General features: G+C 46.8%; 1 protein-coding gene across 4 annotated transcripts in view; it reads right to left on the bottom strand.

Moving 5' to 3' along the window:
- Positions 1–365: 365 nt before the first annotated feature.
- CUNH9orf85 (chromosome unknown C9orf85 homolog) overlaps positions 366–23,860 on the bottom strand; it is a 30,393-nt gene continuing 6,898 nt past the window's right edge. The window contains exons 2-6 of one of the 4 annotated variants that reach the window (XR_005883970.1): positions 14,778–14,884; positions 10,726–10,839; positions 9,767–9,922; positions 3,481–3,542; positions 366–701 (exon numbers count right to left, since the gene is read on the bottom strand). Coding sequence is in view for 2 of the 4 variants with exons in the window: in XM_040980939.1 (XP_040836873.1) it covers positions 9,784–9,922; positions 10,726–10,839; positions 14,778–14,884 (360 nt within the window). In the remaining 2 variants the exon portion in view is untranslated. Of the gene's footprint in view, positions 702–2,899; positions 2,947–3,333; positions 3,543–9,281; positions 9,923–10,725; positions 10,840–14,777; positions 14,885–23,860 lie in introns of those variants that run through there. The other 3 variants (XR_005883971.1, XM_040980939.1, XM_040980938.1) reach the window with 3 other exon arrangements.

The raw sequence follows: 23,860 nt of genomic DNA on the forward strand, positions 1-23,860 counted from the left end.
AGGCACACATACAGTAATACCACAAGGTAACGGACCTGCCCTTGGGCCTGCTGAGAGACAGTGTGAGTGCCCAGCGCTATGGCTCTGTGGCTAAACCCTCACCTTGCAAGCACTGGAATCCTATGTGGGCACTGGTTCGTGTCCCAGCTGTCCCAATTCCCATCCAGCTCCCTGCCTGTGGCCTGGGAAAGCTGTAGAGGATGGCCCAAAGCCCTGGGACCCTTCTCCCCCGTGGGAGACCAGAAGAAGCTCCTGGCTCCTGGCTTCATATTGATTCAGCTCCAGCCATTGTGGCCATTGCAGAGTTAACCAGCAGATGGAAGATCTTTATCTCTCCTTCTCTCTGTACATCTGCCTTTACAGTAAAAAATAAATAAACCTTAAAAATAAAAGCAGTGGTAAGATTCTAACAAATCCGTATGCCTCCCCACTTACTTACTTCAGATTTCCATTGTTTTATTTAAAGGCAGAGATTCAACAACACACTATTCCTTTTAATTGCCATTACTTTCCTGGAGATAGAAATTACATACAGAACGGGCAAATCTTCAGCATTGAAAGTTGTGTTTCAGTGCTTACGTTACCGCCACTGTGGTCAGGACACGAGCGACTCCTTCCGACTCAACACCACATCTCTACAGGCGAGCGCTGACGCCGAGCAATTCTGATGGCAGCATTCATTACTCTGAATTACTTTTGAACTACATGAAAATAGATTCATCAAGTATATAATCTATTGTGTCTTGATTTATTTGCTTATTGTATCTGTGAGCTTCATCCATAATCAAAATTAAATTTTTAAAAGGTTACAGAGCTTACAGAAACTTTTTTATTTAAAGACTTATTTTATTTTTATTGGAAAGTCAGATATACAGAGAGGAGGACAGAGAAGATCTTACCTCCGTTGATTCACTCCCCAAGCAGCCGCAATGGCCAAAGTTGAGCTGATCCAAAGCCAGGAGCCCAGAGCCTCTTAAATGAGGCTCCCACGCGGGTGCAGGGTCCCAAGGCTTTGGACTGTCCTCTACTGCTTTCCCAAGCCACAAGCAAGGAGCTGGATGGGAAGCAGGGCTGCTGGGATTAGAACCAGCGCCCATATGGGATCCCGACTTTTGCAAGGTGAGGACTTTAGCTGCTAGGCTACTGCACCAGCTCTAATACAGAAACTTTTAAACCAAGTTTTGATGAAATGTTATAACTTCGCCACTGAATAATTACATACTATTTGTATTTTTATAACCAGTTTTAACCCAATCTTATTAACATCAATTAAGTGTGAACTATATTTCGATGGTAAACAATCCATTTCCTTTGTAAGGAAACATATTTTAAATAATATTAGCCTTTTTTTAAGACATAGAAATAAGGGTGTGTGTGATCCAGTGGACTCAAAGGCATCGTGTGGATGCCTGCATCCCGCACTGGGCTGCCAACTGGAGGTCTGCTCATTGTTGCTGACCCGGCGTCCTGACGTTGCCCCTGAAATGCCAGTGGATGACGACCCAAGCATCTGGGCCCCTGCCAACCACAGGGCCAACCAGGACGGAACTCTGGGCGTCTGGGTTCGGCTCAGCCCCACCCAGACTATTGCAGGCATTTGGGGAATAACCAGGTGGAAGGAAGATCTCTATCGCTCTTCCTTCAAAGAAACAAACAATTCTTTCACAATGTACATAGGAATAAGGATATAAACTCATGCAATTTTGTGCAATGACATGATGTTGAAACCCTGATGCTTTAAATATTTTAAAAAGTTCCACATATGAAGTCTTAGGGACATGATTTTTTTCCTATTTGCATGTTGGATGATAAGACTGTGGGTCTGACTGGTACCAAGCTGAGTGCATTCCTTCCCCACACCTTCCCTTCATTACATAAGGGTTGCCTGGGAGAATTCTGGACACTGGTCCTCTACTGTTTTTCTACTGACAAATCTTCAAAAGGGAGTGGCAAAAATTCCATGCCACAACTGCCATGAGAGATCTCTGTAATATTTTTATTTTAAAAAAACAGATTGTGGAACAGGGTAATTAATTAGTACAGGAATAATGATTTAAGAAAAGGCAAAGCCCTAGAAAGAAGAAAGTGAAGGATGGACAGAGATGAGTTCATATTGGTAAAAATTTCACTTAATTAAGAACAAGACGCTTAGAGCATGAAGCATGCGCACCTTTGTGTAAGAGTGGCTGAGAAACAGTGCAGGTCTTATATCTAAACATACTGACTTTGTATCTCAAGTTTACTATTTATTGTGTTTTTATTTTAGTTTCTTCACTTTCTCAAAGCTCAGATTAGCTATGTGACAAAATGGCACTTATAGAACCTTACTACTTAGCTCACATGATATTTAAACAGTAACACAGCAACGAAAATTATATAAGAATTTTCCTTTTCTTTCCCTAAGAATTATAACTGTATTAGGAGATAGTCACTACAACTTACCTTGACAACACAGCAACTATAAATCCAGAACTGCTTGCCAACAAGTATGTATTTTCTTTTCATTATGCAAGTGGGTCTCACGACCAAAATGACGTTCCCTAGTTAGAAAGATGACAGTCTGTGTAACAGGCGTCTATGAGCGACAGGAAGGCAGAGAATGGGATTTAAACTCAGCGCATCAGCAACTGAGAACGGTTACAGCATCCTTCACTAAAGAGACTCAGGAGGCCAGCAGAGAAAGCAAGCTCCGAGTTGTCCAAAACAATGAAAGAGGAAAGGAAAGGGTGGCAACAGGGCTGCTAAGAGCCCTGTGACAGCATGGGGGACAGCGGAGTTCCGCAGCTGGCAGCTCACATCCTGTTCTCACACAGCAGCTCGGTGTGCAGAAGGAGCTGCTTCACTGATGACTGCCCTTACCACTCCTCAGCTGCCGCTGCAATGACTTACTCTCAGCATCCCAGAGTAAGCATCACACACAATGGCAATGCTTGTTAACCACAGCATCTGAAACAGTTTACAGTGGTGCCTGGGTACAGTAAGGGCAGCTGATCGCCACTTGGCCTCCAGTATACCCCTTCTTGGATCATCCTCAACTTTCCCTTTGGATCCCAGTCTTCACCTCTTTCAGATAATCTGGTGTAGACTCACGGCTTTCAATAGAGGTAAAGTGCGGGCGAGGGCCAGCTCCTGCTGGGGTACCCACATCCCAGAGTCCCACTTCAAGTCCCAGTGAGCCTGCAGATAAATGCCTGACCACGTGACAGGCCCAGATGGAGTCCCAACTCCTGGCGTGGACCTGTTTCAAGGAGTGCTTTTACAGACCAGGGAAGGAGCCAGCACATCAAAGATACCTCGGTCTCCTCTCCTTCCCTCCCTCCCTCCTGTCGCACCCTTCCTTTCAAGTAGGTAAATAAGCAACATCTTAAAGACTATCATACGGGAGAAGCTGGTATACTCTGGCAAACAACTATAACACAAAATACACACTGCCTGCCCGGACAGTGAACAGTGGCAAGCCAATGAGAGACTGGATTTTACCTGCTGGCACTTTCCAAACTGCAGCATAGGAAAAGGAAGCCGAAGCAGGATTTGGAGTCCAGCTGAACGGAGGAAAGAGAGAGCAGAGTTAGGGGCTGCAGAGGCTCAGTGCTCAGAGGAGTCCGTAGTCAGATCCCACGCTGCACGTGTGCGGGGCCACATTCTGCTTCTCCCATGCAATGCTGTGAAATCCACAGAGCTGGAGCAGCGCCGGAGTCTGGGCTCAGCCCGAGCAGATACACATCATGATCACCAGTGGCATTAAGACTCCAGCAGAACGGTGAGGGTCACAGACTGAGCCAGAACCCACGGGAGTCAGGCCTGGGGTCACCTCAGGCGAGCTTTCCCAGGGGACTTTCTAACTGGACCACTGGAGTCAAAACTCTGGCCACAGGGGAAAAGTCACAGGATGTGTGGTTTGACCTTGGAGTGCATGTGTCAGGACTGGGCCTCGTCAGCTGCTGATGCCTGTGCAGTGCACAGCAAGTCCACATGCGCATGGGGGACATGACAACCACCTCACTGAGGCCTGCAGAGGACGCCAAGTATCACATCAGAGGATGGAGGGAACAACAGACATGACACTCTTCTGGCTGCTTTGCCAGCAAGTGTCTGGGCAAGTGGACTACATCAGCAAATGGACCTTGTAGTACCAAACAGCCAACATCTCAGAGTTACTGAAACCACTTAAGCAATCCCCACAGGACATTCTTCTCCACATCGGGACCCTAGGGTGACATCAACTGGCCGTGTCCTATTCCCGGGCACTGATGTAGCTTGGCTACTGACAGGGATCAACTCCACTTCCTTCCCCCACCAGATAATAGGAGGAAAAAAACATTGGAAGCATTTGTCGCCACCCTCCCTACCCCAATCAATGGTCCACATGGGCGGGCATCTTTCTCAACTATACAAACATCAGCAATAAACAGCCCGGTGCTACAGCTCAGTGGCTAAAACCTCGCCTTCCAAGTCCCACAAGCCCATATGGGTGCCACTTTGTGTCCTGACTGCTCTGCACCCCATCCATCACCCTCATTGTGGCCTGGGAAGGCAGCAGAGGATGGCTCAAAGCCTTGGGACCCTGCATCCATGTGGGAGATCTGAAAGAAGCTCCCAGCTTTGGATTGGCTCAGCTCCGAAAACTGCAGCAACCTGCGGAATGAGCCAGTGGTTGGAAACACCTCTTTTTCTGCCTTCCCAATAAAAATAAATTAATAAAAGGTAAAATCTTTATTTTTAAAAAAAGATTCCAGAAGAATAAACAAAACAAACAAAAAGTGTCTAGGAATAAAGACAACACTGTAGGGGACAGGATTAAAATACTCTAGGAATGAGAGAAATGAAAACGGGTTTCCTAACAAAGCTTCAATTCATGTCCTGACAAGATCAAGGTGATCAGGACATCTACTGAGCTTTTAGAAGATGCCCTGACAATACATCAACATGATCTAGAACGTATTAGATGGACAAAGCAGGAGAAAATGGTCAATAATGCAGAATTTAAGTAGTCAGCAAAAGTAGACAAAATGAGTGAGGGCTTCAAAATAGCTATACACGCCTGCAATTGGCTCTTTTATAAAAGAATCCCATCTTGGCACTGCCAAATTCACTGTCTTAAATTGAGACTAACGATTTTCCAAGCATGTTTACAGATATTAGCAGATTCTGGGACTCAGCAAGCCTTGCACAGGATACATGAGTCACACCCAACAAACCGCAGAGCACGACGGGCAGTGACTGGCATGGCACCAAGCACCTGCCTTGGATGCCCGTGTCCCACACTGGATGTCTGAAACCCAACCCTGCTTCCTGTTGACACACACTGACAGGACGTGGGTGATGACTCCAAGTCTAGGCCCGCCCCCCACACGCGAGCTTGGAGCTGCTGGTTCGTCCTGACCCAGGCCTGGCCAACACAGGCACGTGAAGACTGAATCGAGATGGAAGAGCGCTCTCTCCCTCCGCCTCTCACACAAACGAACGAATCCACAGGAAATTAGAGGCAAATGGTTGAAACCCAGCGAGAAGCCTTGTAAGAGCAGGCTGCACACGCCCCAACCTTCCACTGCCTCTCCAATACAGACTGTCACGGTCCCGAGTGAGCACTGCCGTGGTCCTGCTTTAGAAGCCTCACAACGGCCATTTCCTTTGCCTGGAACATCCTTTCACGTCCCACCCTATGATCACTTTCTCACTGGACACATCATTTAAAAATCGCCCCCTACTGCATACCACCATCACAGCCTAACCATACTCACAGGCTTCCAATCTTCACACTAATGCCTTCTCACACCATAACACTTTGAACTTTTCACATCTATTGCTTATGGTCTGTTTCTACCCACCCAAGCGACCTTTGTGGCAAACACCAGCTGTGTTCATTACTGCACCCTAAGAGCCCTGAAAAGTGCAGTGCGTGTCTCCCCTCTCCGTGAACCTGCCGTCCCAAGAATTTCTTTCTTTCCTTTTGAAAGGAGGGGGAGAGGGCAGGAAAGGCTCAGCACAATGCTCTATTTGCTAATCCTCCACTTTCAAGTGCCAGGATCCCCTATGGGTGCTGTCTCACATCCCGGGTGCTGCATCCCCACCCCGTGCCCTGCCTGTGGCCTGGGGAAGCCGTGGAGGACGGCCCAAAGCCTCGGGACCCTGCACCCACGTGGGAGGCCTGGACAAAGTTCCTGGCTCCTGGCTTTGGATTGGCTCAGCTCCAGCTCCTGCAGCCATTTGGAAAGCAAACCAGTAGATAATCTTTGTATACTCTCTCAATAAATTTGCCTTTCAAATAAAAACGTTTTAAAAAGTACAGTACACACATGGGTGCTCGGTGATTACTGAATAAAGCTATATGACTACTTTGTTTAGTAAACGGACCCATGTGCACCAGGTCCTTCTGGCAGCTTTGCCCGTCGTTCCCACAGCCGCTGCCGTGAAGTGCAGGGACACCTAGCGCAGCGCGGTCGCAATCCCGGACCTGTCACTGACCAGCTGTCTGCCCGCGCAGCACCTCAGCTCTGTGTCTTCTACTTTTATAATCTAACTGGCTGATGAAGTAGGTTAATGTACATAATCAAAGATTTATTTTTATTGGAAAGGCAAATACACAGAAAGCAGAGACAGAGAGGAAGATCTTCTATCCGATGATTCACTCCTGAAGCGGCCACAACGAATGGAGCTGTGCCAATCCGAAGCCAGGAGCCAGGTGCTTCTTCCTGGTCTCCCACGCGGGTACAGGGTCCCAAGGCTTTGTGCCGTCAACTGCTTTCCCAGGCCACAAACCTGGAACTGGATGGGGGGTGGGGCCGCCAGGACTAGAACCGACATCCATATGGAATCCTGGCATGTTCAAGGCGAGGACTTTGGCCACCAGGCTACTGCACCGGGCCCCAGCCCTGATTTTAAAAGCATAGTGTAAGAGTGAGTACTGAGGTTCAGTGGCTTAAGGCACCACCTGGCACACACACACGGCCCCTGTCAGAGTGTCCGGTTTGAGTCCCAGCTCCTCCACACTCTTGATGAAGCTTCCTGCTCATGTCCGCCCTGGGAAGCAGCACGTGGCGTGGTCCCTCTACCCTCCCTGGGGCACTGTGGGCTCCGGGCTTTGGACTGAGGCCATGCTACCCGAGTGGGCACTTGAACAGTGACTCACCTCTGTCACTGCGACTTTCAGAGAACACAATGTAAGGGAACCTTTAAAAAGCAGCTTAGAAACGAGAAAGGACAACTGCTGGAGAGATGTCTCCATCTGCGAATACACGGAGGTAGATGTGGCCACAACGGAGCTTGGGGAGATCGCCTCAGCCCTGGACCAATGCTAGCTCCTCAATAACGCAAGCTCGACAGTCTACAGAGCTAAACGTGCAAAAGAAGCCGCACAACGTGTGTCAAAGAAACTTCCAGGAGGATCAAAGCTTAAACCACTGAAGTCTTCTCCATCACAAACATGGGAAACGTCTCGGTTTTGTCCTCCCTTTCATTAATAGCTTGGATTTTCTGCGTACTCTTTCAGAAGAGGTTTATTTATTTGAAAGGCAAAATGACATACAATAATAGAAGGTGAGAGTGACGGAGAGCGAGATTCTTCTAGACTCCAGTTCATTCTACAGTGCTGTCAACAGCCAGGGGCAGGCGAGGCCAGCTTCCCCCTGGGTTCCCACACGGTGGCTGCAGCGCAGCGCCTGGACTAGCACCCAGTCTCCCACGGACATCAGCAGCTGCAACCCCCAGGCCACAGCAGCATCTGACGAGCACACCAAGAAGGCCAGCTTCACTTGTTGCTCCAGCATGTCTGCCTGCTGGGTACCTTCTGCTTCTTCATTATTCCCGAGCAACAGACTCTGGACGCCACTGAGATGTTGTCTGTCATCACACGTTTACGCTGATGCACCTGGGAAAGCAGCAGAAGGTGGTCCAAGTTTTGGGCACCTCTACCAGGAGCTGCGGGCCCGAAGCTTGCACTCGGCACGGCCCCTGCTCATGCAGCCATCTGTGGACTGAACCACCAGACAGAAGACTTCTCTGTGTTTCTCCTTCTTCCTCTGTAATTCTGCCTTTCAAATAAACAAATATATGCTTAAAAAAAATCAAAAATTCATTATGCATTTCTAAAACATTATTACATCTAACAAAAATTATTTCCTAATATCACTAATAGTAATCAGGGTAATAAAAATCAGTAAGACTGAGATACTGTTGAACAAAGTCCCACTGTCAGCTGACATTCTGACACCAAGCGCCAGAGGCAGGCAGGGCACCGACACAGCACACCGATCGTGGCCAAGGCAGAGGACAGCCGCTCTGGAAAGCCTCCCACCACACCGGAAAACAGAAGCCTCATGCATCAGAAAGGTGCCTACGCATCAAAGGCCGTTACTGTCTAAGATAGGACAACTTGAAATAACTCCACATCATCAGGATGGGCATGGACCAATACACAGAGGACAAAATGGATCAACTGTAACCCTTATCACGACACAAAAACAATCTATACATTCTCCAGCAACGAACACAAGATACACAAAGTAGATGGCATAGTAAACCTGCTCAAAATTACTGCCATTTATTGTCAAATGACTCAACAAATTTAAATACGTAAATGAATGTGTATGTCCATTCATCTATCAAGATAGAAACCACGCCAACATGTCGGCAGTGACTGGGGCCAGGGGACGAGTGTGCACAGCATCCTTGCACTACGGCTACTTTTGTGCAAGCTTAAGATTTCAAACGGAAATGAGAGGAGTTCAGAAATAACACAAAGCTGCTATACAATTTAGACACAAACATGAGAAGCAGAATAAACAAAGTGAGGACAGTGCCAATCACGCGAGATGGATAAACCAGAAAAAGAAAAGCTTTGCTGGGCGCTGATCACCTCACCTTCCTCTGAAGGGGTGACTTTCCTTCACAATTACTCATTAAACTATGCAAACAAACTCAACGGATTTTTTTTCCTGTATGTATCCTTTGCAAGAGAAAAAGATTAAAAAAAAAGGAGTATGTTATAAAAATACTTTGAAAGAAAAAAATGAGATACATTTGTTAAACTTTTTAACTAAAAGGCAGAGTTATAGAGTACGCAATCTTCCACTCACTGGCTCACGCGCCAGAGGCCTGCAGCAACAGGCAGGGGCTGGGCCAGGATGAAGCCAGGAGCCAGGAGCTCCCTCCAGATCTCCCACATGGGTGACAGGGCACCAACACCTGCGCCATCTTCACTGCTTTTCCCAGGCCGTTACCAGGGGGCTGAATCCAAATGGGGCCGTAGAGATACAAACTAGCAACCACATGGGATGCTGGCATTACACCCCACGATGCCAGCCCCTGCTGAATATTATGATGGAAGCATCAACTGCTTTGCAACAAGCAAATGCTGGCAGGAGTGCCTCTGCTGCTGGACCACTTGCCTGAGTTCCACCTAGCGCAGTAGTTCCCACAGACCCAATCCTGAAGCCAAGCAGAGGGTGTCATCTTATTTTTACACGAGGTAGTTCTTAAATCATCAGTTTGAAATACTGTTCAATTATATACTAGGAAGTTCCATGAACTGCAATGTGATACCCCACTTCTCAATGTGGGGCATATTGCAGTCTATTCAACTTAAAATTTATTATAAGAAAACTTTGGAATTTTAATAATTATTCACAAATCATGCATAATTTATACCGTTCGTGTACAAACACTTTCAGTTTGCTACAAGTTTTCCCACTCTCACTGTGTTTTCAAACATCCTCTGTGAAATCGAAAAAGTCAAAAGCTGGCCAGACTCTGGTGGTGTTACACTGACATTTAATGACATTGCACTCATCCACTGCGGGGTTCATCTTCTGTGTCATCCAAGTCAAGATCAAACTCTGAATCGCCATCCCTCTCCTCGGGTCTACAAGCTCCTCTATAGTCGGAGCCATCGATGTTCTCTGACTTTTCAAGTTCTTTGTTAAACCTAAAGATTGAAGGAAAAAAACAATTTTTTTTTTGTCAGGCTTTATCTCTACATATTCAAAAGCCCTTTATTACTACATTTCATTATTAACAGGAACCTCCTGAAGCGAGCAGACAAAACATCCGCAAGCACTACATTTATTAACGATCTAACCAACTGTATATATAATCTAATTGTCACTAAAGTAAGTCCAAAGAAATACATGATGTGTGTTCCTAAGAAGTTCTTATGAGGGCTGGTACAGTAGCCTGGTGGGTAAGGGCCTCGCCTTGCACACACGGGACCCTTATGGCTGCTGGTTCATGTCCTGGATGCTCCACTTCCTGTCCAGCTCCCTGCTTGTGACCTGGGAAAGCAGCTGAAAACAGCCCAAAGTCTTGGGATCATGCAGCAATGTGGGAAGCCCAAAAGAAGCTCCTGGCTCCTGGCTTCAGATCAGATCAGCTCTGGCCACTGTGGCCGCTTTGGGAGTGAAGCAGCAGATGGAAAATCTTCCTCACTATCTCGCCTTCTCCATAAATCTGACTTTCCAATAAAAATAAATAAATCTCTTTTTTTTAAAAGCTGGTATAATTCTTTTGTAATGAAAGTCAACTTCTTAAAAATATTTTATCACTTTAAAATACACTTTCTATTGTAATGATAGAAAAATTTCAAATAATCGTTTTTCCTTTCAAGAGAAAAAAGTAAACACTAATGTGATATAATGCTACTTAAGAATAGAAGCATTGTCTGTCTCATTAAAAGAGAATTCATCTATCAATCACTAATAGTAAAACTAAAAAGTAACTGGTAATACTCACGGAATAATAATATCTTCTTTCTTTCCACATTTTGCACAAACTTGGAGCTCACAGGCGCATTGTCTACATATCATGTGATAAGAATCTTTCACTGTCTTTTGTAAACACTTCACACTAAAAAAACGGAAAACAACACCAGTGATTAGTTTTCATTAACTAAGATCAACTTGATGAAAAGAGGAGTTTGGCTAAGTCAGCTAAAAAGTCTAAAGTCAAAACTTTTAGATTTCACTCTGGTATTAGGTGTAATGTCACTTAAAATTAATTACATAGCATTTTCACATATCAGCACATAACTATAAAGTAATAGCACCTGATATTTAGAATTTTAAAAATTTAAAAAATAAGATTAAAAACACTTATCACAAGAAGATATAAAAATCAATTAGGTTTCTATACACTTATCAACAACCCATACAAGCATAAAATAGTTGAGAACAAATTCAAGAAAAGAAGTACAAGGCCAAACACACTGAAAACCTGTGAAACACAGCTAAAAAAACCTCAAGTTGTACTGTGTGGCACTCCGTGCTGCTGGATAACCCTAACGATAAGTGCAGGACTGGCCAAGCACAAGCTCTACTAATACTCCAAGGGCGTCCTGGAGAGGTGATCCCAGGGGCCCAGCACAAAGCGTTCTTGAAAATGAGAGGATCTGGGCCCAGCGCGGTGGCGCAAGTGGTTAAGTCCTCGCCTTGCACGCCCAGGATCCCATATGGGCGCCGGTTCTAATCCCGGCAGCCCCGCTTCCCTTCCAGCTCCCTGCCTGTGGCCAGGGAAAGCAGTCGAGGACGGCCCAAAGCTTTGGGACCCTGCACCCACGTGGGAGACCCGGAAGAGGCTCCTGGCTTCAGATCGGCATAGCATCGGCCGTTGCACTCACTTGGGGAGTGAATCATCAGATGGAAGATCTTCCTCTCTGTCTCTCCTCTCTGTATATCCATCCGCCTTTCCAATAAAAACAATAATAAAAATAAATCTTTAAAAAAAAGAAAATGAGAGGATTCAAACTTCCTAATTACACTTATCCAGATGGATAGTATGGCTATTCAAAAACATAGAGATCAACAGGATAAGAATGAAGATTCTGATATACACCATTACATTTTGGTCAACAGATATTTTTTCAAAGGTTTATGCAGAGGGCCTGCACCGGGGAGCACTGAGCCCGGCCGCTGCCTGCACTGGGGAGCACTGAGCCCGGCCACTGCCTGCTCTGGGGAGCACTGAGCCCGGCCACTGTCACCACCAGGGAGCACTGAGCCCGGCCGCTGCCTGCACCGGGGAGCACTGAGCCCGGCTGCTGCCTGCAGTGCAGTGTCCTGCCTGGGGCCGCCAAGTCCTGGCTGTTCGGCCTCCAATTCAATTCCCTGCTAAGCTACCTGCAAAAGCACTGGGACATGGCCCACGTGTCTGGGCTTACTCTCTTATAACTTTGCCTGCTGAATAAATAAAGCTTAAAAAAAATCGTTTGTTAGAATGGCTATTACACACAGAGGAGAAACACAGAGATGCTTTGTCTCCAGTCTGCCAGCCCAAATAACGTTAACAGAAGAACCAGGAGCCAGACTCTTCAGCCAATGCTTCCACATGCGTGCAGGGACCAGGACTCCCAGGCCAGGCTCTGCTGTCCTCCCAGGAGGACAGGAGGGAGGACAGCAGGGAATTATGCAGACAGGAAACCAGGACTCCAACGAGCACTCACTCGTGTGCGATGCTGCGACTGCAGGTGGCTACTAACTGTCACGTTTGCCCTGGTCAACTGATTTTCTGATGAAGATGCCAAGACAACAGAGAAAAATTACTTTTCCAACACAAAAATACTAAAATGGGTATCTTTATGCAAAGGAGTGAAGGTGGGTTCCTAATTCACAGAACATACAAAAATAAAAATGAATAAAATATTGAAATAAAAATGCTAAAAATGTGAATTTTTACAAACAATTTTTAAAAATCATTAGAAACAAATGGAATAAATCTTTGTAATCTGAGCTAGGCAAGGCATTCTTATAAACAAGAATTATAATAAGAGATAAGTTGTACTTCAAAGTTCTGCAAACTTCTTAATATAAAATACTGGCACATCAGTATGAACAAAGTCAGTGACACTAAATTATACAGTAATCACCGTATCCATTGTCCCCCATCTCAGAGCTGAAAACCAAATACTTTTTAATGATACCAATGTTTGTGATTACTAACAAAACTTCTTTTACTGAACATTAAATATACCAACATTTAATCAATATCAATATGTAATCTACATAAAAGGGAGTAAAATTTCTTCCCTCGCCTTTTGGGACCTCCCACTGGTCTTGACATAAAACAGATGAACATTTCCTGGAAATTAAATTTACTCTGCTACAACTTTCCTGGCCTCATCTTCTTTCCTGGTTATTCCTCTCTCACCTTTACCATACGGGCTTCACCTGTACCCAGGTGAGCAGTTGGTGCCTTTGTAAACAGTGACCTGTGCTATGTGGTTCTCCACCCCTGATGTATAAACAACAGAAACACGGACAGTTTTGGAGTCACTTCCTGCAATGGCTTTTAAATAACCTGGTTCACCAGAACATGTACAGCCACAGCAGAGGATGACATCATATGCTCTTTATAAAATGCTTTTAAAGAGACTCTGCAAATCCCAAGTGAATCCTTCGAGCACAGGAAACTGAGACTCCTCGCATCTCTGGACGCAGTGCAAGCAGCCAGAGCTTGCAGTGCTCCTTCTCGTCGTGTTAGCACTCCAAGTCAGAATCCTTCCTCAAAGAATACAAGACTTACGCCTGACCAAGAACGGCTCAGAACACAGAAACTGTTCAGCATTCTAGGTTAGGTAATTTAAAATGAAAGCTTGCTGCACCGATGCGAAAAAAAGAAAAGTGACTTTCAAACACAGGCGAGGAACTGCTGGAACTCAAGAAATCTGTCAACTTTCACCTTTAGAAGTAAAACAAAGATTCTGGAGAAAAACAAACAAACAAACCAGGAGTTGCTATCACTCTGAGATTACATAAAGAGCTCTCTGCCTAGAAGTGAACTACAGGACATTCCAATGCACGGGGCACGCAGTGACACACTCTCCCATCAATGATTAACCCTGAGAGCCTCAGTCTGTTCAAGAAAAGTAGGAAGTGAAAAGTACAACCAACAAGGCCATCATGTATGGCCCCACATTGGCACACACAGTGGGACTACCGCAGGCAGTCTCTAGGCTGACACACATAGCCCCACATTGGCACACACAGGGGACTACCGCAGGCAGTCTCTAGGCTGACACACATAGCCCTACACTGGCACGCACAGTGGGGCTGCAGAAGGCAGTCTCTAGGCTGTCACACATGGCCCTACACTGGCACACACAGTGGGGCTACAGAAGGCAGTCTCTAGTCTGTCACACATGGCCCTACAATAGCACACACAGTGGGGCTGCAGACTCCGAGACCTCCTAATCCTGATCCGTCTTAAGCCACAAATAAAGGTGGAAGGGTGCCTCCCACAACACTGTAATCCTGGACTGGGGTTTGAATGTCCGGCTGCCAGGTGCTGGTACGTCACGTGCTCAGGACAATCTGAAATCACAATGCTTGAGGCCAAGCAAGCGATTCTGCAAAGCCTGAACACGCTAAACACAGTCTTCCAGGCACGCCGAGACGTTAAGTTGAAGCGAAGTGAGAAACAGAGACCAGAAGAACTCTAAAAGCTTCCCCTGAGCAGGCCACGAGATCCAACAGGGACTGGTGTCTACCTGAGACCACGAGATCCAAGGGGACCAGTGTCTACCTGAGGCCACGAGATCCAAGGGGACTGGTGTTCTTACCTCTGAAGATGTCTGGACAGTGAGCAGGATCCAACTGCAAAAGACCTTTCCTCTTTTACCACAGACCCTGTTGAGTGGTTTCCCAGGATCTCACGGGTTATGCTTTGTTTTGTGTTAGCTGGTCTTTGCTGTCAGAGATCATTGTTTAGGCTTTAATGTCTCATCTAGATTTTGCTACTTATATATATTGTATTTACAACTCCATCACCGCTAAGGTAAGAGCTGAACTCACCATTTTCTAGGTTTCGACAGTGGTTTGTACTTGCTGTATTTCACGCGCCATTCAAGAACTTCTTTACACCGCTGACACACTCCCGCATGAAGCTTTGCATTAATTTTCTTAAAAATAAACAGAAAAACAAATTGAGATTTTTACCTCAAGCCCATATGGCAAATCCTATAAAAAGATAAGAGAAATGGCAAATTTAAAAAAACATAATAACCTAATTTTACTCTGTATGACATTCTGAAACTTTGCATATTTTTACGTACACCAATCGGTTGGTTCTTTTTACAAAGACAACGAATCTTAAATGGGTGTAGCTCGGAATCATCTAGAAATTTCTGCATGGCCTGGCAGGTATTCAGTGAGCAGGTTCTCCACACTGCCCTGATGTCTGCTCGTACTGACCCACAGACAGTACAGTGAAGATACGGGCATTTTATGAAGTATAAATTACGCCTCAACAAAATAAATCCTGGTTCATATTTTAAAGACTAGAGTTTCAATCTTTCGAAACTGTCCACTTTGTCGCTTAGCCCACCTACTCTCTGAGTGCTCTGAGGACTGTCCACTTTGTCTTGGCACTGGAAGCTTGCTCTGTGCCCATTGTGGGAATAGAAAATAGAGGACATTTTGAATTTTCTTTGCTTCTTTTGATTCCTTGTTAAAACTTCTCAGGGGAGAAAGAAACGTGTCACAAAGACATAGATTCTGTGGAAGGCCAGGGGTCGGTGATGTAAGGGCACAATGTACAGTCCAGATGATCAGAAACAGCAGGGCTTCTGAAAAGTCTTCTGTAAGTTGTAAACAAGGCAAAATGCTTCGACAAAACACTTATTTAATGAAAACTATTTCAAGGGTATTTTCAAACCCATAAATTAAGCTGTGAATACATTATGTTTGAGTTTAACTCTGTGGTGAAAAATATATTCAGCTACTTATGAATAATGTATGGGAAAATTCCTTTCTTCCTGACATCCAGAGTCCTGCTTAAAGTGACTTCTGAATGCAACTCAGTTCCCTTCTGTCGCTGACTCACTGTCCGGCCTGAAGGAAAACTCACCTCCACTCCAAATCCTCTGCCCTGGCTTGGCCTGCATCATCACTCACTCTCTGTCTCTCTCTCTCTCTCTCTCTCTCTCACACACACACACACACACACACACACCCATCACCTGTTCCCAGCGTGCCTTGGCCTATGGAGACTCACTGCCCTGGCTTGGCCTGCATCATCACTCACACACACACACACACACACACACACACACACACACACACACACGCGCGCACAGCGGCAGGTGTCACCCCACCACCTGTTCCCAGCGTGCCTTGGCCTAGAGACTCACTCACAGTGGTGACTTCTGCTTCCTTCATCCAGCAGTCAGAGGAATTAGCTACTGAATTCAGATTATAGGAGGGATGTACAGAAGCTTTCCAAATGGAATATTCTTTTATTACCTGCAGTTTTGCTACTTTGAAAACAGGGTGCTAATTAGGAGGCATTACTTGGTTTCCTGTCTTTTGCTGTATCCACTTCCTGACCAGTTTATCTTGATTGACAAAGCCGTGCATAGTTTAGCAACAGGTTTTCTCCGGGGGCCAACAGCAGAACAAAGCGGTCTCTGTGGGAGCCGGTCCCGGCAGCTGGGAGGCAGTACAAACGCACATGCTGTATGGCCTTCACTCAACTCACAGACACTCCTCAGAGCCAATTTCAACTCTGATTTTTATGTGTTAACAAAGGAACGAGGTAAGGCTTCCAATAACAGTACTTTCACTTAAAAATATACATGAAAAGGAAGAAAAGCACACGCTTGCTTTGGTCATAGCTGGCAAACTACAAGTTAAGTTCGAGAGGCGTAAGGAAAGCAAGGTCAACTTTCTTTCTAGGAACCATTCCCCAGAGGGAGAGAGATGCAATCTTGTCTCCAACCTATGTTCTCAATGACCTTGGCCTTGGCAGTTACTGTCAGCATACCCCTCATGCCGGGAACCAGAGGTTATGAAGGTTAAGATTCAAGACCACTCACAACACGTGAAATCAAAACTCAATTTACAAATACAAAGGCCTCTACGGAGTATTTTGTTCAACTATCAACTTTCCAAATTTCTTTTTTTTTTTTTTTAAAGATTTATTTTTATTAGTTTTTCACTGGAAAGGCGGATATACAGAGAGGAGAGACAGAGAGGAAGATCTTCCATCCGATGATTCACTCCCCAAGTGAGCGCAACGGCCGATGCTATGCTGATCCGAAGCCAGGAGCCTCTTCCGGGTCTCCCACGTGGGTGCAGGTTCCCAAAGCTTTGGGCCGTCCTCAACTGCTTTCCCGGGCCACAGGCAGGGAGCTGGAAGGGAAGCGGGGCTGCCAGGATTAGAACCGGCGCCCATATGGGATCCCGGGCGTGCAAGGCAAGGACCTTTAACCACTTGCGCCACCGCGCCGGGCCCGACTTTCCAAATTTCTTAAACAGGATTAAAAAATTCTATGGAAAATTCTATCAAATTTAGGATTCAGAAACCCAGATTTATTAAGTGAATGATTTTTAAGCCAGAATTAAACTTAAGACACATCAAAAAACACCCCCTCCTAATTTTAAATCTTAGTCGCCACTAATTCATGAACATATTTTAGCATTTCAGCTTGCCCCAGGCCTCCTGCTGTCAGTCAACAGTGCATATTACATAAAGTAATACAGCCATCCCAAAGAGCCTGGCTGAGGGCTGAACTTTCTAGAAGGTGACAAGAGTAACTGTAAACCTACACCTGTCTCCAAGTCCTGCTGCGGCCGATTATTACTGCCAGAAAACACCAACTCTCTCTTAGCACTCATGCACGCCAGAAAGACTTCTTGTACAGAGTAACACTCACCATGTCCTGAAATACAGACTTCTGACTTAACCACAGTTCTGTGCTATACCTTACTGGTGTCACTGAATGCTGGCAGTCTACACCAGTGTCCTCAGCTGCTCCCACCATGTCCCTGAGAGCGTCAGCACTGGCAGTGTCCTCAGCTGCTCCCACCATGTCCCTGAGAGTGTCAGCACTGGCAGTGTCCTCAGCTGTTCCCACCATGTCCCTGAGAGCGTCAGCACTGGCAGGCAGTGTCCTCAGCTGCTCCCACCATGTCACTGAGAGCGTCAGCACTGGCAGGCAGTGTCCTCAGCTGCTCCCACCATGTCACTGAGAGCCGTCAGCACTGGCAGGCAGTGTCCTCAGCTGCTCCCACCATGTCCCTGAGAGCGTCAGCACTGGCAGGCAGTGTCCTCAGCTGCTCCCACCATGTCCCTGAGAGCGTCAGCACTGGCAGGCAGTGTCCTCAGCTGCTCCCACCATGTCCCTGAGAGCCGTCAGCACTGGCAGGCAGTGTCCTCAGCTGCTCCCACCATGTCCCTGAGAGCGTCAGCACTGGCAGGCAGTGTCCTCAGCTGCTCCCACCATGTCCCTGAGAGCCGTCAGCACTGGCAGTGTCCTCAGCTGCTCCCACCATGTCACTGAGAGTGTCAGCACTGGCAGGCAGTGTCCTCAGCTGCTCCCACCATGTCCCTGAGAGCCGTCAGCACTGGCAGGCAGTGTCCTCAGCTGCTCCCACCATGTCCCTGAGAGCGTCAGCACTGGCAGGCAGTGTCCTCAGCTGCTCCCACCATGTCCCTGAGAGCGTCAGCACTGGCAGTGTCCTCAGCTGCTCCCACCATGTCCCTGAGAGCGTCAGCACTGGCAGGCAGTGTCCTCAGCTGCTCCCACCATGTCACTGAGAGCCGTCAGCACTGGCAGGCAGTGTCCTCAGCTGCTCCCACCATGTCCCTGAGAGCCGTCAGCACTGGCAGTGTCCTCAGCTGCTCCCACCATGTCACTGAGAGCGTCAGCACTGGCAGGCAGTGTCCTCAGCTGCTCCCACCATGTCCCTGAGAGCCGTCAGCACTGGCAGTCCCTGCTGTCACCTCCCTTTTGAGAAGGGGTAGTCCTCCTGCTTTCATGGCCTAGTTCCTGAATGTTTTTGAAACTACCAAGCCGTCCTAGAGATTACTCCACATTCTGGATCTCTGTGCTTTTCTCAGACTGTAGCTTGCTGCCTCCCTGTATCTTCCATCCAAGTGTCTGTGGCTGGCACTGCCTGAGGTGCCGCTCCTGCTGCATGCTTTACTCCATAACCCACTGGTCCCTCGGTCATGCTGAATGTGCTCGATGGGACTGACCGATTGGTTAAGGTGGTGGCACACATCTCTTCAGTTACAAAGACAACACCACTCTGAGGAGGTCACGTCAACGCACATTTCCCCGACACGCACATTCTCCAGCACGGCTCTAGCACTCACAATCCTCATAGAGCAATCATTTTACTAAGGGATGCATTCTTTCTTCAACAATAGGCAAATTAAGTCAGTTATAAGGTAAAAGACACAAAACAAAATTCACCCATTTTAGCTATACAGTTCTAGGAAACTGACAAAATATACAATATTTCCCTCACTCCATGATGCTCCCGCACGCCTTTAGGTGCCAATCTCATCTATAATGCTCCCCTCACATTCACTCTGAGACTACCAGTGCAGTTTTTTCTTACAGGTTTATTTAATTACTTGAAAGGCAGAATGACAGTGGGAATGGGGAGTCCATTAGATGGTTCCCTCCACAAACGGCCAGGTCTGGGAACTAAGGACTCCATCTCGGTCTCTTACCAAGTGGCAGGGGATCAAATATTCGGACCATTTCCACTGGGTACCCAGGCACCCAAGTGGTGGCAGAATTAGTAGGAAGCAGAACAGCCAAGACTTGAACTAGCAATGCAACATGTGATGCAGACATTGTAAGCACCAGACATCACATAAACAGAATGGTAAAAGATACAGCTATGTAAGGAGCTCATTCCTTTTTATTGGTGAATGATGTTTCATTGTATGGCTGCGGTTATTAAAGGATGTTTTGCAATGTTTCTGGTTTGGGGTGCCAGAATTTTCATTTCTCTGGGGTTAATACCTAGGAACAGTGCTGCCGGTTTGTTTTATAACTTCATGCTTACTTCTTACAAGAAACTAAGTTCGCTTTGCCCCTGGCCGCCTGGATGGTTGCTCATCTGTGGAGTCCTGTTGGTGCGTGGGCCAGGCAAGGCAGCAGCCAGGAACTTCCTCTGGGATTCCTATACAGCAGAAGGGCCCAATTACTGGGCCACCTTGTGCAGCTTTCCTGTCTTCTCCTGCTGTTTTGTTGGGGAACTATCACAAGTAGAGCAAATAAGGCCCAGCGTGATGGCTCACTGGCTAAATCTTTGCCTTGCATGCACCAGGATCCCATACGACACTAGTTCCTGTCCCCACTGCTCCTCTTCCCATCCAGCTCCTTGCCTGTGGTCTGGGAAAGCAGTCAAGGATGGCCTAATTCCTTGGGACTCAGAAAAAAATCCTGACTCTGGCTTTGGATCAGTTCAGGTCTGGTCATTGCAACCATTTGGGGAGTGGACCAGCAGATGGAAAATCTTTCTCTCTGTCTCTCCTTCTCTGTAAATCTGCCTAATAGAAATAAATCTTTTTTGTTTCAATTTAATTTTACTTAAAAAAATTTTTTTTCTTGGATGATGTTTGCATAGTTAATCAGGATGGGAAGGATGGAGGATCAGGGAAAAGTGGGTATGTTCATTCTTTCCAAATTTTCTACTTCTTCTTCCTGTTTCTGGGGAAAGCCATACCCAACCTCCCAACCCTGTACCCAGGGATGGGGAAGGCCACCCAAGATCAACCCAGGGTCCCCATGTAGTGCACGCTCCAAGGGTTCTGCTCAAGTGGTTTCCGTAGTTATGGAGGCTGTGACTCTCACCAATCCAAGGATGAGGCAACCCCTCCAATGTCTCTACCAGCTGACACAGTCGACCTTACAGTCTCCATCTGTCCAGAGTTTTGCTGTCATCATTTGGCTAGGACAGCTGTCTAATTTGTTCTGTTCTCCTTCCTCTGCTATGCTACCAGATATCCTCCGCAGGTAACAATGAGTGGCCATATCTTCCATATTCATCATGGCCTGCTGTTCACTGCTCCATCTTTTCCACTGAGGTGGACCAGTTCTTACAGGCAGGCCCGAGGGCCCGGACTCAGCAATCCAAGCCCCGTTGGACCACCCAGCCCTTGGGTTCATGAACCCAGCACCCACCACACCCAGACTAGCATAGTCTGGCTCAGTCCAGCCTGCTCTCAGTTTCAGCTCCTGCTGGTGGATGGCGCAGCCTCACCTGGGCCAGTCAGCCCCCAGTCCCAGCCTTAATGCTGACTGGCTGGTGTTGCAGTCCAACTTGGCCTGTCCTGCACCCCATTCTGATTCTTAGACCTGCCAGTGGATGTTATAAACTGGCCTAGCCCCAGACCTGACTCACATGTATGCCGGCAGGACCATAACCAGCCTAGTCTGGGTTGCTTCTTGCCCTGGTTCTCACGCTCACCTGCAGGGACTGTATCCCTAAAAAGAAATTCCCCAAGCTCCTCTAATAGTAGATCGTGCACACACCAGCAGGTCCTTGGCCCAGGCTGACTTAGTCTACCCGTTGTCCTGGCAGGAACAATGCCCAGCTGACCTATACCCATTCTGGTTGTTACACTGGGTGTTACAGCCTAGCCACACCTGGTCCACACCCAGAAGCAGCTCTGACATGGTTCAGCAGGAGCCGAGACCTAGCCCAGGCTGTTCTACACCCACCGTGGCTCTCATGATTACCAGTCAATGCTGGAGTCCAGCCCAGTCTGGCACTGCCAAGACCCAGTCCACACCCATGCCAAGGGAGACTGCAGCCACATCCAGCTCAGACCACCGCCCCCATTCCGGCTCCTGCTCTCACCAGTGGGAACCCCACCCGGCTGGGGTGTCCCCTCAGCTCCCCAACCACAGATTTTGCACATGCCAGCAGGGACTGCAGTTCCATGGGGGTGAGTCCACATACAACCTCCCCATATTCTGCCCCCAGAGCTGATTCATTCACGTGCTGGTCAGGCATGGGCCAGCCTAACACTACCCAACCCTCGCTCCGAATCTCACTGGTGGGGACTGTGACCTAAGAGATAGCTTCAGAGACAGTTTCTGTTCACTTACCTCTTCTCCACTGAATGGGGCACTATCTCCTGTTTCTTGTCTGCTATGACTTTCACTGAAACCGGGACATCTGACACTAACTTGAGGTAACACCCTGAAAGTCAAGTTCTCCCTCCCGACAGGGCTTGCTGTGTTCTGGCTTTGTTTCTGTTGTTACTATTGTGAGCTGCTAGACACATCTATACTTCATAACAACCTAGGGACTGACAGGAAAAGGCCTGCTGACAAGGTGAGTCAGGAATCTCCAAGTGCTCTTATTTAAGCAGTGTTCCTAAGTTTTTGCATGTAAGGATATCACTCGTGCATGCTCGCTCTGTACAGCCCCTCACTTCAGTCCTGCCCGACACTGGCTTATCTGTTTCCTCACCGCCAGAAAATAAAGAATTTATACAATTAATTTATGGTCTCTGTTCCATTTCTGAAATGTAGACAGTCTAGAAACATTAAGGGGTAGGGAACTACTACTTCTCCAAGTTCCCCAGCCTCTTGACCCTTTAATGTCACACCAAACCTCACTTAGGGAACCCCAAATTGTGAAGAAACTAGATTAAATGGGCAATTTCCACATCAATGAAAGTTCTCTACCTGCCTGTACCGTTCATATGCCCACATCCTCAACATACACGGAGAAGAGGGTGGCTCAGCCATGACAGGGGAGTAAGGCACGTTTGAAGGAAAGAAAGAGATCCTAACACATTGTTACAAGAGCCAAAGTGACAGCTCTCAGTGTAGGTGTGTGGGCTTCACTCTGAGGAACAGTCTGCTATCCTTACCACTCAACTCGCTGCGCAGCCGCTTAGGATGCTGAGCAATGTCCCTCTGCTTACTCAGAGTCCTCGGACGTCACATGCATGAAGCACAGCTGTCCTTTGATCAAGTATATAGAAGCACAATTATTTACACAGTACAGATTAAATGTGCTTCTGCTTTTATTATAAAAACAACAGAAATGAAATAATTTGTACACAAAGACTACTATCATAAACGTATAAACTACGTGCCTCATCTTTTTTAGAAATCCTCCCTGTAATGTTTGCTACATTCCTGTGGCCAGAGGCAGACATAATTCTCCTCAATTTGTGGAACAGAAACCTGAGGCCTGGAAAACTAAGTGATTTGCTTGAGGACACAAAATTAATCAAGAACAACAGAGGCAAAGTGCATGAAAAGACAGCTTTCAGGTGAAGGCATCATTAAATCCGAAGTGGGAAACACATTCCCCGACAGCTTTCAGGGCCTTCCAGACACAGACACGGAAAAGCGCTTCACAAACCGGTAGAGTATACATTCCTGCCAGTGTGGAGTCGTGCCTTCCGATTCAGATTCTGACCCTGGGATCTTAGTGTTGGGCTGCCTTGTTCCTAAGTGCACAGCATTATAAGATCTGATTAACAAGCACAAAACAGAATTCCAAAGTTAGAAAAATTCACTTAGAAAAGAAAAAATGATCTTTGTCACACAAAGCCTGAAGAGGAAGATTCACTTTCGTACCATAAATGTGCTTTTCATTACTTCTCAACCCCTTGTGATCCAAACACTGAAGGTAAGTCGAGAGCCGTGGGGGCCAAGCTGTGAGCTCGCCCGTGGAATGTGAAGGAGGCCGCTCGGGCAGCTGCAGTGTCACAGGGTGGCACCTGCGCATCGGCAGCACGCATCCAACCTTAGTCACAGGGTGAGAGCCTGTCCAACCAGCAGGACGTGCTCCAAGTCAATGATCCCAAAGAGACAAGCTACTGACGGACCACTGTTCGACACGTAACAGACAAAGAGCAAGAATGATGTTTGCTTCCTAAGGACGAATTTTAAAAATTTATTGATTTAACTCTTTCAAACATAATGCATAGTAGCATCCACAAATCAAAGCATTTTTATCATTTAAAAGAAGTATGTTTTAAGTCACTGACTTTGAAAGCATATATGACAGCACAATTTTCATGAAGCTAGTTAACTACTTCAAAGATAATTGTCTTGCTTTGGTCATATTAACATGTCATAAGAATTATCCATTTACACTGACAATGA

The sequence above is a fragment of the Ochotona curzoniae genome, unplaced genomic scaffold (genome assembly GCF_017591425.1).
Source record: "Ochotona curzoniae isolate NIBS_2020 unplaced genomic scaffold, NIBS_Ocur_1.0 contig_3502, whole genome shotgun sequence".
Classification (NCBI taxonomy): domain Eukaryota; kingdom Metazoa; phylum Chordata; class Mammalia; order Lagomorpha; family Ochotonidae; genus Ochotona; species Ochotona curzoniae.